Below are 15,284 nucleotides of genomic sequence, written 5' to 3' on the forward strand. Positions count from 1 at the left end.
CAGCAGACTAGAAACATGAAATTGTCCTGCCACGACTTCTTGTTCCACAGGAGTATAAATATGTGGAAATACAAAGGCCAAATTCCCATAATCATCCATCACAATGAGTAAAACCAAAGAATATAGTTCTGATAGATTCAGCACCTCACCACATATTGTTTGGGAGGGTTTCAATAAAAATCCTCTGCTCTCATCTAAAAACAAACTCCAGCATTTTTGGTTGTTAGACGCTACTGGAAGAAACAGCGCTGGCTTCAAATGAAATAAAAAAAACATATTTTTGGCAGATGGGTTTGGTGCAAACAGGGATAAAAAACAGGGATCTTTAATAATGTGGGCCTATTTTTCTGCCAGAGGTCCTGAACATCTTGTTCAGATCCATAGCAAATACCAAACAGATACAAATTTCAAGCCTCTGCTTGAATTCTTATAATGGGCCTGGAGTTTCACGGAAGGAGATTTGGATGAATAAAAGGGAGGAGCAATTCAGGGCAAGACAAGAGAGGACCAGGCCTGGGACATTTACATTATGTTTTGTTTATGTGTGTGCGGCAGTCGACCGTATGGGGGCTGCCGCTTTACTTTCGGTTTGCGTTGGTTTATTTATTTATTAAAGTGTTGAAATGTTTGCTGGTTCCTGCCTCCTCCTTTCCTGAACAACAAACCTTGTTCCAGCGCAAAAAAATACAAGGCAGATACAAGGCAGATTGAAACATAGCTACTGATTACAAAATGAAGCTTCTGCCATGGCCATCCCAGTCCCCCGACCTAAACCCTACAGAAGATGAGTGGGATGAACTGAGAGAAGAATGTACCAATATGGACCTAGGGAAGTTCCTCCCACTCGCCCCAGAGGGCTCCCTCTCCTGAATATTGACTTCATCCCTTAAACTCCATTTCCCATGACCCTGTGCCTGCCACTGATTACCTGAACACCTGCCGCTTATCATCTGGACTATATATTCAGTCTCTCTCCACTCTATATCAGGTCTTGGTTTTGCCCAGACCGACATTTCTGAGCGTTTTCCCTGTTACTACTATTTTCTAATTTCTAAGAATTTTTATTTCTAGCTAGAATAACATCATTCTGAACTTAAAATGTAGTTGAGCTCTATAGCATTCCACTGTGTAATTTTTGAATGATTATCTTTTGAAAAGGTTTTCATACTAAACAGTGCAGAATCAATAGTAAATAAGCTTTAGCTATACATTTTTTTCTCCAAAAAATTAATAATCAGCTACTATCTCTGAACGTGTAAATAAGAATAAACAAACAATATGTTGAAAGTCAGACTTGGTTACAAAGGTTATTAAGGATACAGAAAATGTAAATGTACCTTTAGAGGGCAGCCTATGCAAACCTACTTCCACTTCTCCCTTTTAAAAGCCCCCACTCTATTCATCTACAGACACAAAACTTGTTTATGACTTTCTTGCATCAAGTTCCTCTTTTCATAACATGGCAATGGATATTGTGTCTAAACTGTGTTTTATCTTCATGTTTGCTCTCACAGATTGTAAGAAAGACTCTTGAAACCATGTTGACAATTAGACATATATTCATGTTTGCTGTTGTAAATGTTAATGTTGAACTGTTCATGTTTCAGTCTGTTGGTGTCAGACACTGACTGAGTCTGAGTCAGCGGTCATTAAACCTGGAGGATCTCACAGACTTATCTGTACAGCCTCTGGATTTAGTGGTGACCAGCACTTGGCTTGGATCAGACAGGCTGCAGGAGGAGGTCTGGAGTGGCTGGCATACATCTCATCTGGCAGTGGTTCTATATACTACTCTCAGTCTGTTCAGGGACGGTTCACCATCTCCAGAGACAACAGCAAGAAACAGATGTATCTGCAGATGAATAATATGAAGAATGAAGACACTGCTGTATATTATTGTGCAAGAGAGTCACAGTAACAAATACAACTACAGTACTGTACAAAAATCTGAAAACAACTATATAAACGTTACCATTCTATGCTCCTGTCACGGTGTGGTTGCAGAAAGGAGAGTTTAGGCAGTAGATTCAGCAGGCAACTTTAATTAACAAATAATCAAAATAACAAACATTCAGGATAACAGGAGAATATAAAACGCAGGAGAGAAACCACTAACCAAAGACATACTAATAGACAAGATTTCTAGTGGTGTCCGAAACCATAGCGGACGTTATCGAGTGCACTCATTCAATCCCACAATACACCGCAATAATGAGTGCACAACAGATGTACGCTCCACGGCCTGAGAATACCCATAATGCACTGTGAGCGTCACATCAAATTAATTCCAGTGTCTGAACAGAAGATGCCGTAGCTGAATCATCCATCCATCTTCCAAACTGCTGGTCCAAAGTGGCTACAGTGTAATGTCATACAGGTATAAATTCCTTTTTAATTGATTATTAAATTGTTAAATTGAGGTTTATACATGCTAGGTGAATCTTTTCATTACTACTGGAGCTGCCAGTTTACCAAGTTTCAAATGATTATCAAGCAAGTGCAAACTATGCAAAAGTGGCACCCCTTTCTGGCGCACTCAGTGTCCAATTACACTCGCTCACTTTCATTCACTCGTCAAGTGGACTGTATTAGTGGAGTAATGTAGGGAAAAGTGAATGAGGGTATAGGGTTGCGATTTCAAACAAAGCCGAGGTCAACTAAGGAAGACAGTAAATAAATACAGGAACTGGGAGCACAAAACTAAGCCAAAACAGAACATAAACCTGACAGATGATCCTTAATGTTTTTAAAGATACTAAATATTATAGATCCTTATAGATACTACATTGTAGAGGCTACATAATACTAAATATTATAGATACGCCTACACTTTGTGTGTCACCTAACTGATTATGGCGGCGGCTGATGTGAGTGGTTCGGGAGGCTCCACTCACGAGCGCAAATCAGGACATATTACCGCTTATACAGTCCGCAAACAACGTACAATTGGTACTTTAAAGTTTTGGTACAATGCTTTATATGATAACAAATGCTTTCTCAAACAAAAGAGAAACTGCAAACATGAGCACGATAACTACCATAGTGCAGTTTTAGTTACCTGTTGCATCTTGGTGCTTATGTCTGTACTGTTCATATGCGATGCACCATTTAAAGCGGGTGAAAATACTAACCGTGCTGCCGCTGCTGATCAAGATCCATTTGGCATTTGGGGTGAGAAAGCCAAACTATATTTTTTTGGTTTTGGCTATGCTGCATCTTCTCCCATACCTACTTAGGTAAAGTTGGTTTTATATTCGCACATTCGCACATTCGCGTTAAAGAACTTTTTCAATTAAATAGTCAATGAAGCAATTTTTTTTCAGATTCGAAGCAGCTACTTAATATTGACAACAAAGACTGTGAACTACAACATTTTCTACAATCGATCAAAATGGGTAAGTATATTTTTAATGCATACACACTTTGTTGAATATTCAATGTCGTGTGGTAACCAAGATAGGGACCATCTAAAAAGTTTATATTGTTTTTCATCGTGTGCAAACAGACAACTACATTTTAGCCAACTACAGATGTACCAGCAAATATCTCTCACATTATGTGTTCTAATGCAATAGAATGTCCTTATAATGATGGTGTTTAAAAAGGTGTTTAGGAAATAATAAAGAATGAACATGTAGGCAACATGAACTGTAATCTGGTAACAATCCAGCCTGTAGAAAGTGGAAAATCATGTGTAATCTCCTGAACATAGTTAATCGCTTCATTTTACATCTGTTTATATTTATGTTTATTTATTTATTTGAAATTAAAATGAACAAGAACAGTGTTGGTGTTGGTTTTAATTATGACATATGATTTATTTCAATAGGTTTTGAAAGGATGGGCCGACTGTTCCAAAGCAAGTTGGATGGTCTTGTCTGGACCCTACAGAACACACTACAGCCCACGTCTTGCTGTTTTATCCACCTCGGTTTTTCTGTTTTTAAGTGTAATAAAGACTTTACAGTGTAACAGTGTTCTCCAGGTGCTGAATAAAAAGAATGGCCTAACAGTATTTTATGGTTTCCTGTTGTATAGCATCTTCAATTAACATTAAACTCTCACAATAACACAATTCGTGTGCATTGATTGATGTTTAAAGTCCTGCAGAAATATCACTGTCCATGGTACTGAATCCATCAGATTATTGACAAGTACCCAGAAAGCATGACAGCAAACATGATGTTTATTTTGGGGGTGAAGGGTGTGGATTTAGTAATAAACTGCTGCTTCAATGTATATGTAATGAGTGATTATAATCAAGGTTTTCTTTCTAAATATTACATGAGTGGAATGACTTATCTAGGCATGTGAGATTTTACTTAGTTATAGGCTAGAAGTTACCAGTATGATTACTGAAATGTTTGTTTCATGTATTTTCTAATGTCTGTATTTGATATCTGAAAGCAGTAACAGTGCTTGCTCATTTAGTGATTCTGTGATCTTTGTAACGGCCTACGAACTCCTGTGAGAGTCTTGAAGCTGACTTCTGCTGATGAAACTGAAAACTATCTTCAGTAAATCTTTTCTTTATTATAATTCTGACTCCTGCTCTTCATTTCTTCATATCTGGTTCTGGGTCTTTGACTGTGCGCCCCTAACAGGTGAACATTTAAAAAACTAGCAAAAGTCCTATGGGGTTCTTCAATGGCACACCTTCCATCAAAAAATATTACATTATCTAAATCTATTTATTACTGTAATGGCTGAAAACAGTAACTTCTTTACTTCATGGATGTATAGAAGAATGATTTGCTTTAAAAGAACATTAAAACTATTAAACAAAGTACAGTTTTGAAAATATCTCCCTTACTGTACGTACAATTATCAAATGTGTATTAAAAAAATGACTGTATTTCCCCTAAAGTATTCTTTTCGTGTTTCAAAGGCTGTAGTGCTTTCCTAGTGACCACACTGACTTACTACAGCTGAAATTTCCACAATAACTCCCATACTGTACGTACAATTATCAAATGTTTATTAAAAAAATGTCTAATTCCCCTGGCCTAAAGTATTCTTTTCGTGTTTCAAAGGGTGTAGTGCTTTCCTAGTGACCTGACTGACTTAAGTTACTACAGGTCAAATTTTGACAATAACTCGCATACTGTACGTGCTATTGTCAAATATGTTTATGAAAAATTAACTGTATTTCCCCTAAAGTATTTTTTCCTGTTCCAAAGGCTGTAGTGCTTTCCTAGTGACCACGCTGACTTACTACAGGTGAAATTTTGACAATAACTGCTTTACTGTACGTACAATAAACTAATAAGTTCAAGAAAAAATTACTGTAATTCTCCTAAAGTATTATTTCCCGTTTCAAGGGCTGTAGTGCTTTCCCCGTGACCACACTGACTTACTACAAGTGAAATTTTGACAATAACTCCCTTACTGTACGTACAATAAACTAATATGTTTATGAAACAATTACTGTAATTCCCCTAAAGTATTTTTCCCCGTTCCAAAGGCTGTAGTGCTTTCCCAGTGACCACACTGACTTACTACAGGTGAAATTTGGACAATAACTCCCTTACTGTACGTACAATAAACTAAAATGTTTATGAAACAATTACTGTAATTCCCCTAAAGTATTTTTTCCTGTTCCAAGGGCTGTAGTGCTTTCCTACTGATCAGACTGACTTACTACAGGTGAAATTTTGACAATAACTCCCTTACTGTACGTACAATAAACTAATATGTTTATGAAACAATTACTGTAATTCCCCTAAAGTATTTTTCCCCGTTCCAAAGGCTGTAGTGCTTTCCTACTGATCAGACTGACTTACTACAGGTGAAATTTTGACAATAACTCCCTTACTGTACGTACAATAAACTAATATGTTTATGAAACAATTACTGTAATTCCCCTAAAGTATTTTTCCCCGTTCCAAAGGCTGTAGTGCTTTCCTAATGACCAGTGTTACTCACTTCAGGTGAAATTTTGACAATAACTCCCTAACTGTATATACTATTATCAAATAGGTTTATGAAAAAATTACTGTAATTCACTGTAAGTATTTTTTAGTGTTCCAAAGGGTGTAGTGCTTTTCTAATGACCAGTGTGACTTACTCCAGGTAAAAATTTGACAATATCTCCCTTACTGTACGTACTATTGTCAATTATGTTTATGAAAAATTAACTGTAAATGACCGTAACTATTTTTCTGCGTTCCAAAGGCTGTAGTACTTTCCTAGTGACCAGTGTGACTTACTACAGGTGAAACTTTGACAATAACTCACATACTGTACGTGCTATTGTAAAATATGTTTATGAAAAATTAACTGTAAATGACCGTAACTATTTTTCCACGTTCCAAAGGCTGTAGTACTTTCCTAATGACCAGTGTGACTTACTACAGGTGAAATTTTGACAATATCTTCCTTACTGTATGTACAATAATCAAATATGTTTGTGAAACAATTACTGTAATTCCCCTAAAGCATTATTTTCATGTTTCAAAGGTTGGAGAATGTTCCTAGTGATCAGACTAACTTACTAAAGGTTAAATATTGCCAATACCTGCCTTACTGTAAGTACAGTACATACATATTTTTTATGAAAAAATTACTGTAATTCACCTTAAGTGTTTCTTCATGTTCCAAAGGTTATAGTATGTTCCTAGTGATCACTCTACTCAATTAATTTTGATAAATGTATTAGATAAAAGTAGGTATTAGAACTGCTGTTCCTGGTACAACACATTTCGTTCATTGATTAAAAACTGTAAAGATTTTAGCTTAATCATATTTTTAACGTTATAAATAAGCAACAATCTTATTGTAATGATTTAAATCTGGAATCCATTGCTGCTTCAATGTATATCTAATGAGCTAATTTAATCAAGGTATTAATCAATATTTTCCTTCTAAATATCAAAGGAGTTGAATGACTTCTCTAGGCTTATGAGATTGTACTTTGTTTTAAAATGACCAGTGTGATTATCTAAAATGTTATTTCATGTATTCTCTGTATTGAAAATCTGAGAGGTGCACTGTAAAACCCAACAGGTTATGCAAACTCATTTCAGTTGAGACCGATTACCTCAATTCAATTAAGTTTAAAAAACAATAGTTATGAGTACTCTGAACTTATTTTAACCAAATCCACTAAAACAAGGATATTTCTCAATACACAATTAAACTTCTGCATTCAAATATCTTGATATTTGATATTATATATTGAGTAAAAACAGTGAAATTACAAACTTTAAATGAACTTTTAAGTGCTTGTAGTTACTACTAGCTCACACTATCACACACAAAGTCAAATCCTTTAAGTTAAGCTAACTCATTACATTTGAGGACACCGATTACCTTAATTTAATTTTTATTTTAAGCAATTATTTAAGTGACTAATTGAGTAATGATTGAGCATTAGTGATGAACACCTGCTGTTAACAGGCAAAATCACTGAAGGAAAGAAAAACTTGAAATGCAAATGAGCTGCTGCTCCCAGCACAGGGGGCGGAGCCTCAAGAGGTTCCGTCCTTTTACCTCAAACAAACATGCACTGAAAATTTCAAAAACATTTAGCCTTTTATTGTCAAACCAGAGTCAGACATAGATGGAGTGACACAAGAAGAAGTGACAGAGGTTTAGAAGGTGATGATTTATTGAGTTTCGTTCAAGGTCACCATATTGGAGATTAGCAGTTGTTTTAGTTGGACTTTTGACCCTTGCAAATTAGTTTGTCTTTGGCTGCTGTAACTCATGTGTATATAAAACACATTTGTTATGGCACAAAAGTCAAAAGAAAATATGATCAGTTGTCAATGGTTGTGCTTTGATGATGAAAATCCTCATTAAGTGACATGATGACTGAACTTTTACAGAGTCTAATCTCTGATTAAACAAGTGATGTATTATTAGGTTTGCCTATTTATTTAAATTCAGAATTGGATAAAAGAAAGGATTTTACGAACAATTTTCGCACAAAAAGCTTTCATCTATTGCATTATTAAGACTAACACAGACATCAATAATCAGCATATGAATCTCAACAATGGTGACCATTAAAAAGTGATTCATGCCGCAATGCATGCTGGGAGCCATGGATACATTTTGTATTATGCTAGTACCCAGCATGCATTGCAGCATGAATCGTTATTTAATGGTCACCATTATTGAGATTAATATGCTGATTCTTGATGTCTATGTTAGTTTTAGTAAAGCCATAGATGAAAACTTTTTGTGAACACTGCTTGTAAAATCCTTAATTGTATCTGATGTCATAACACTGCTGGCCCTTTGCTGTAAAATTACAGTTTTGAATAAAACTATAATTTGTCATCCTTTTTAATCAGATATTAGACACTGAAAGAAATCATTGAATCAGGTCACTACATGATGACTGACATCAACACTTAACCATCAACATCTGATCACATTTTCTCTTGACTTTCGTGCCATAACAAATGTGCTTTATAAACACACAAGTTTCAGCAGACAGAGAAAATCTTGTCTTCAAAAGTCAAGGGTCAGGAACCCAACTAAAGCAAACGCTGATCTCCATCATGGTGACCTTAAACGAAACAATAAATCATCAAATTCTGAACCTCTGTTAATTCTCTTAAGAACTTCTGTAGACGTGCTAATAAGTGCTAATAAGAATAAGACTAGCCATTGCACACTGAGTCCGAAATTGTCGTATGCGTTTTTTCGGATTCGTAATTCGGTGGCTCTGAATTGTCAAAGCACCATTCAAACACCATTCACCTGCTACAGATGCGAAAAACGCAGAAAATCAAACCCGATCCGATTTTTTTTATGACGGACGAAAGTTTCGGAGGCAGTGTGCAAGCGTGATTGACATAACGTGAGGTCGTATTTATTTTTTAACGTGCGGAAATTTCAGATGTGAATTTCGGACTCAGTGTGCAATGGCCTTAAAGTGCTGTTTGATGAGTTGTTTAACGACGTGCTGAGATCTTGAGACTTCATATCTTGTCATATCAGTTGATTTAGCTTAGACCTTGGTGAAGGGTATAATTGCTGATCTTTGTAACTGTAACAGAGCGGCCTACGAACTCCTTGTGAGTCTTGAAGCTAACTTTTGCATGATGAAACTACAAACTATCTTCAGTAAATCTTTCATTAATTTATTATAATTCTGACTCTTGTCTTAAATTGACTGACTAACTCCCTGGTTTTAATTAATCGTATCTGGTCCTTGGGTCTTTAACTGTATACAGTGGTAATCTATATTGCAACAAGGTGAGCACAACCATTGGGCATCTTTCCAGGTAGCTTGTCTGGTGATAATCCAAGGCATGGTACCAATATTTTGCACTGTTGCTGAAAACTGTGCTGAAAACAATATTTTCATTCAAACACACACATTTATTTTTATTCAATTTTTATTTTATCGTCACTTCACTAAAATAAAATATAGTAAAGTAAAAATGACGTGACAAAACAATCAGTTAAAGGGTTTATGATAATATAAGAACAACTTAAACCAAGAGAGTATCAACAACAGCAGAATTATGAAGAGGTGATATTGAAATATTACTCTAACCATGAGGAATTAATTACAACTTTTATGTATAATCACAGTTGTATTCCATGGACAATTAGAAAGATAATACAAATAAAACAGTGTTTACATCAACAGTGACTTTCTACGTTACTTTGGTTGAATTTGAAGTTGAATTTGGAGGGGGGAGAAAGATCATAAAAGTAAATGTCATGTAAGGACAAAGTTTGTTGGCTGGTGGCTATATCAGCACATGTGACTTAATATGTGAAAATATTGACCATGAAGGACAACTACACTACATACAGATTGACAGGAGAGTCAGTGTCAGAAAAGATGATGCCAACAGCATCCTCTGAACAAACCATTATTTTGGATAACCTTGCATACAAAAAATATACCGGACTCGGACTTGTGCAATCAGACCCTTTTATTCCTGCTGTACAAGAAGCAAAAATTACATGTTGGTCATAAAATTCTGCACTGTACAGTATCTTTAATGCCTTCTTGATCTTGCTGTACATTATCTGTCAGATTTGCTGCAACAACGTGAACAGGTTCATTCACTACAACCTTAAACAAACAAAACCCCTTTTAGTGAATTACAGTATTATATTAATATGTAATACAGTATTATTAAGTATTGTCAAAATTTCACGTGTATTAAGTCAGTCAGGTCACTAGGAAAGCACTACACCCTTTGGAACACTAAAAAATACTTAGTCAATTACAGTAATTTTTCATAAACCTATTTGATAATAGTATATACAGTAAGGGAGTTATTGTCAAAATTTCACCTGAACTAAGTCAGTCTGGTCACTAGGAGAGTACTACACCTTTTGAAACATCAAAAAATACTTACGGTGATTTACAGTAATTTTTTCATAAACATAATTGACAATAGTACACATACAGTAAGGGAGATATTGTCAAAATGTCACCTGTAGTAAGTCACACTGGTCATTAGGAAAGTACTACAACATTTGGAACGTGGAAAAATAGTTACAGTCATTTACAGTTAATTTTTCATAAACATATTTGACAATAGCACGTACAGTATGGGAGTTATTGTCAAAATTTCACCTGTAGTAAGTCAGTCAGGTCACTAGGAAAGCACTACAGCCTTTGAAACACGAAAATAATACTTTAGGGGAATTACAGTAATCTTTTCTTGAACTTATTAGTTTATTGTACGTACAGTAAGGGAGTTATTGTCAAAATGTCACCTGTAGTAAGTCAGTCTGATCACTAGGAAAGCACTACAGCCTTTGGAATATAAATATAAATATTAAAAAACACTATAGGTGAATTAAAGTTTATTACATAAACATATGTAATAAACACACGTAATAATGTTTATTACATAAATATATTTGATAATTGTACAGTAAGGGAGTTATTGTCAAAATTTCACCTGTAGTAAGTCAGTCTGATCACTAGGAAAGCACTACAGCCTTTGAAACAAGAAAAAATACTTTAGGGGAATTACAGTAATTTTTTCTTGAACTTATTAGTTTATTGTACGTACAGTAAGGGAGTTATTGTCAACATTTCACCTGTAGTAAGTCAGTCTGATCACTAGGAAAGGACTACAGCCTTTGAAACAGGAAAACATGCTTTAGGGGAATTACAGTAATTTTTTCTTGAACTTATTAGTTTATTGTACGTACAGTAAGGGAGTTATTGTCAAAATTTCACCTGAAGTAAGTCAGTCTGATCACTAGGAAAGCACTACAGCCTTTGGAACAGGAAAAAATACTTTAGGGGTATTACTGTAATTTTTTCTTGAACTTATTAGTTTATTGTACGTACAGTAAGGGAGTTATTGTCAAAATTGCACCTGTAGTAAGTCAGTGTGATAACTAGGAAAGCACTACAGCCTTTGAAACAAGAAAAAATACTTTAGGGGAATTACAGTAATTTTTTCTTCAACTTATTAGTTTATTGTACGTACAGTAAGGGAGTTATTGTCAAAATTTCACCTGTAGTAAGTCAGTCTGATAACTAGGAAAGCACTACAGCCTTTGAAACAAGAAAAGATACTTTAGGGGAATTACAGTAATTTTTTCTTCAACTTATTAGTTTATTGTACGTACAGTAAGGGAGTTATTGTCAAAATTTCACCTGTAGTAAGTCAGTCTGATCACTAGGAAAGGACTACAGCCTTTGAAACAGGAAAAAATGTTTTAGGGGAATTACAGTAATTTTTTCTTGAACTTATTAGTTTATTGTACGTACAGTAAGGGAGTTATTGTCAAAATTTCACCTGTAGTAAGTCAGTCTGATCACTAGGAAAGGACTACAGCCTTTGAAACAGGAAAACATGCTTTAGGGGAATTACAGTAATTTTTTCTTGAACTTATTAGTTTATTGTACGTACAGTAAGGGAGTTATTGTCAAAATTTCACCTGAAGTAAGTCAGTCTGATCACTAGGAAAGCACTACAGCCTTTGGAACAGGAAAAAATACTTTAGGGGTATTACTGTAATTTTTTCTTGAACTTATTAGTTTATTGTACGTACAGTAAGGGAGTTATTGTCAAAATTGCACCTGTAGTAAGTCAGTGTGATAACTAGGAAAGCACTACAGCCTTTGAAACAAGAAAAAATACTTTAGGGGAATTACAGTAATTTTTTCTTCAACTTATTAGTTTATTGTACGTACAGTAAGGGAGTTATTGTCAAAATTTCACCTGTAGTAAGTCAGTCTGATAACTAGGAAAGCACTACAGCCTTTGAAACAAGAAAAAATACTTTAGGGGAATTACAGTAATTTTTTCTTCAACTTATTAGTTTATTGTACGTACAGTAAGGGAGTTATTGTCAAAATTTCACCTGTAGTAAGTCAGTCTGATCACTAGGAAAGGACTACAGCCTTTGAAACAGGAAAAAATGTTTTAGGGGAATTACAGTAATTTTTTCTTGAACTTATTAGTTTATTGTACGTACAGTAAGGGAGTTATTGTCAAAATTTCACCTGTAGTAAGTCAGTCTGATCACTAGGAAAGGACTACAGCCTTTGAAACAGGAAAACATGCTTTAGGGGAATTACAGTAATTTTTTCTTGAACTTATTAGTTTATTGTACGTACAGTAAGGGAGTTATTGTCAAAATTTCACCTGAAGTAAGTCAGTCTGATCACTAGGAAAGCAATACAGCCTTTGGAATATAAATATAAAAAAACACTATAGGTGAATTAAAGTTTATTACATAAACATATGTAATAAACACATGTAATAATGTTTATTACATAAATATATTTGATAATTGTACAGTAAGGGAGTTATTGTCAAAATGTCACCTCTAGTAAGTCAGTCTGATCACTAGGAAAGCACTACAGCCTTTGGAACAGGAAAAAATACTTTAGGGGAATTACTGTAATTTTTTTTTATTATATTTGTATACTGAACGGGAGGTACTGTCAAAATTCCACCTGTAGTAAGTCAGTCTGGTCAGTAGGAACATACTACAACCTTTGGAACATGACAAATAACATTGTTTTAATATTTTAATCTCCTCAAAACGAGCTTTCCTTCGGGTTTGCACTTTGCAGATGGTCCCTTCTTAGCAGCCTGCGCATAGAGATCAATGTATTTTGTCCAGTGCGAAGGAAAGATCGTTTTGAGGAAATTTATGTTGTAGCTTCTGGTGTTTTATCTGTAGTTATATGTGATAGGTGTTGTGTGTAGCAACAACGTTTAGTTCACGAGTTATTGAACGCGGAAGTCCGCGAATGTGTGAATATGCGAATATAAAACCAACTTTACCTAAGTCCATACCTGCTGCCAATAAAGCACAGGCATCCAAAAGACTGAACCAACGCAACCGTATGAGTAAGCAGAAGCATGCTCCTTCAAGAGTAATTAAAACTCTAATGTTGTTGCTACTTCTATTGGGAGAACGTTACACCTAAATCCCGGGCCTCTACGCAAAGCTGATATAACGTACCCCAAAACATCTTTGAACAGCAGTACCAAGCTAACGATTCATTTCCGGGAGTAAATGTGACATCAAATGTACTATACCTGACTGAAAATGAGTCAGATGGGTCATCACGTCTCACAAGTGGCTACTGTAGGTGACGTGTTCCTTCATGCTGCCGAGTCCGTTTGGGCATCTGGACATCTGAGTACATCTGTCGGCGAGAAGGATGGAGCACTTGGTGGCGCTGCCGTGATGGAGCCGCAGCAGATGCGGGGCCTTGATCGCGGTGGGGAACGCAGTGTTGGGGTGTGCCATCCAGTTCCAGCAACAGAGTCTCAGAGCACCGGTGTCTGTGGCCCGGATTCGGACAGTGCGGTGAGTCTCGATCTACACGGCGCATGCAGTTCAATAGATGCCGAATGTAAACAACGACGGCAACACATAAGGTCCAAAACTCCAAATCGGGCAGCGCTCAAGCAGAAAGAGCTGAAGATGTTTCAAACTGTAAATCATGCACAGATTATCTGGAATCCCCAAACAAAACAAAAGGGGATTTTGGGAGGACACATTTATATAAGGAGTATTCTACCAAAAATAGATCAAATTAATAGTTTGTTAACTGACTCTAACCTGGATTACTTGTGTGTGACTGAAAGTTGGCTGAATCCATCCACTCCTACAGACCTAATCAACATACCTGGCTTTAAGTGTTACAGGAGAGACAGGGACAAAGGAAGGGGTGGGGGTGTGTTAGTATACATTAAAGAAACATTTAAGTGTGAGCTAGCTAAATGTGATGTGAAATTGGAATGCCTGGGGCTAAATGTAATTTTGTCTCCAACAATGAAATTTAAATTAATTGTCATTTATAATCCACCTTCACATGGAGCAAATTTGGATGATGATTTTAAGAGTCTTTTAATGAATAGGCCTATTGACAATTGTACTGAATGTATAATTATGGGTGATTTCAATATAAACTGGCAGGAGAAAAACAACAGTAGAACAAAGCTGAAAGCTTTGATGGATAAGTTCAAATATAAACAAATGATAAACAAACCTACTAGAATTACCAGACACAGCGCAACATTGATTGATTTGATTTTCGTAAATAGACCAGAAAGAATAACTAAAACTTATAATTTAATTACAGGGCTTACCGATCATAACATGACATTAGTTGTCAGAAAGTTAACTAAAAAGCGTTTCATTAACCATAGTAAAGCAGAGAACAAAATGAAAACAACAGGTATCCCTAAAGCAAAAATAAATTACTTTGAAAATGAGTTAAACCAAATTAACTGGAATAGTATTATTGCGGAGACTGATTTAAATTTGAGTGCTTCTAAATTTGTCACTAAACTTAATGATGTAATAAATAAGTTTACAAAAACCTGGACAAGAAAACCAAGAAAGTATTCTCTTCCGTGGTTTAACAACGACATTCGGTTAATGGCTAAAAACCGTGACCTTGCACTTAAAAAGTCTTTAAAATCTAGGAATAATATTGACCATCTAATTTTCACTGGTCTCAGAAATAAAGTCATAAGTGAGCTGCGCAAAGCAAAAACAAAATATTTTATAAAATTGATAGAAGAAGCAAATGGAAATAGCTCCAAATTATGGCACCAAATAAACAAATTGACAAATCCTAATAAGAAAAACCATCAAATGATAGATTGCCTTAAAATTGATGATGATTACGATAATGACAACCAGTCAATTGCTAACGAGTTGAACAAAGTCTTTGTTGAATCAGTTTACGATCTAGAGAAACCTTTTAAGGGCAGATTATCTTTTGAGAACAAAGTTCAGTTTAGCAGTACAGATTCTTTTAAAATCAGAGGAGTTTCACATGACGAAGTAAAGAACACTATTGTCAAATTTAA

At 35.4% G+C, this 15,284-nt stretch overlaps 1 long non-coding RNA gene, 1 pseudogene and 1 gene segment (V, D, J or C); all 3 read left to right on the top strand.

The window, feature by feature from the left end:
- Positions 1–15,284, top strand: part of LOC130088393 (uncharacterized) — a 539,769-nt pseudogene that overhangs the window by 198,260 nt on the left and 326,225 nt on the right.
- On the top strand, positions 1,239–1,928 carry LOC130088434 (immunoglobulin heavy variable 3-48-like). The segment is given in 2 exon segments: positions 1,239–1,517; positions 1,608–1,928. Coding segments are annotated over 2 exon segments (369 nt in total).
- Positions 3,237–4,075, top strand: LOC130088444 (uncharacterized). Its single transcript, XR_008807467.1, has 2 exons — positions 3,237–3,395; positions 3,830–4,075. It is a non-coding gene; the product is annotated as an uncharacterized LOC130088444 (long non-coding RNA).

This window comes from Rhinichthys klamathensis, unplaced genomic scaffold (genome assembly GCF_029890125.1).
Source record: "Rhinichthys klamathensis goyatoka isolate OS25496 unplaced genomic scaffold, OSU_Roscu_1.1 h1tg000119l_1, whole genome shotgun sequence".
Taxonomy (NCBI): Eukaryota; Metazoa; Chordata; class Actinopteri; order Cypriniformes; family Leuciscidae; genus Rhinichthys; species Rhinichthys klamathensis.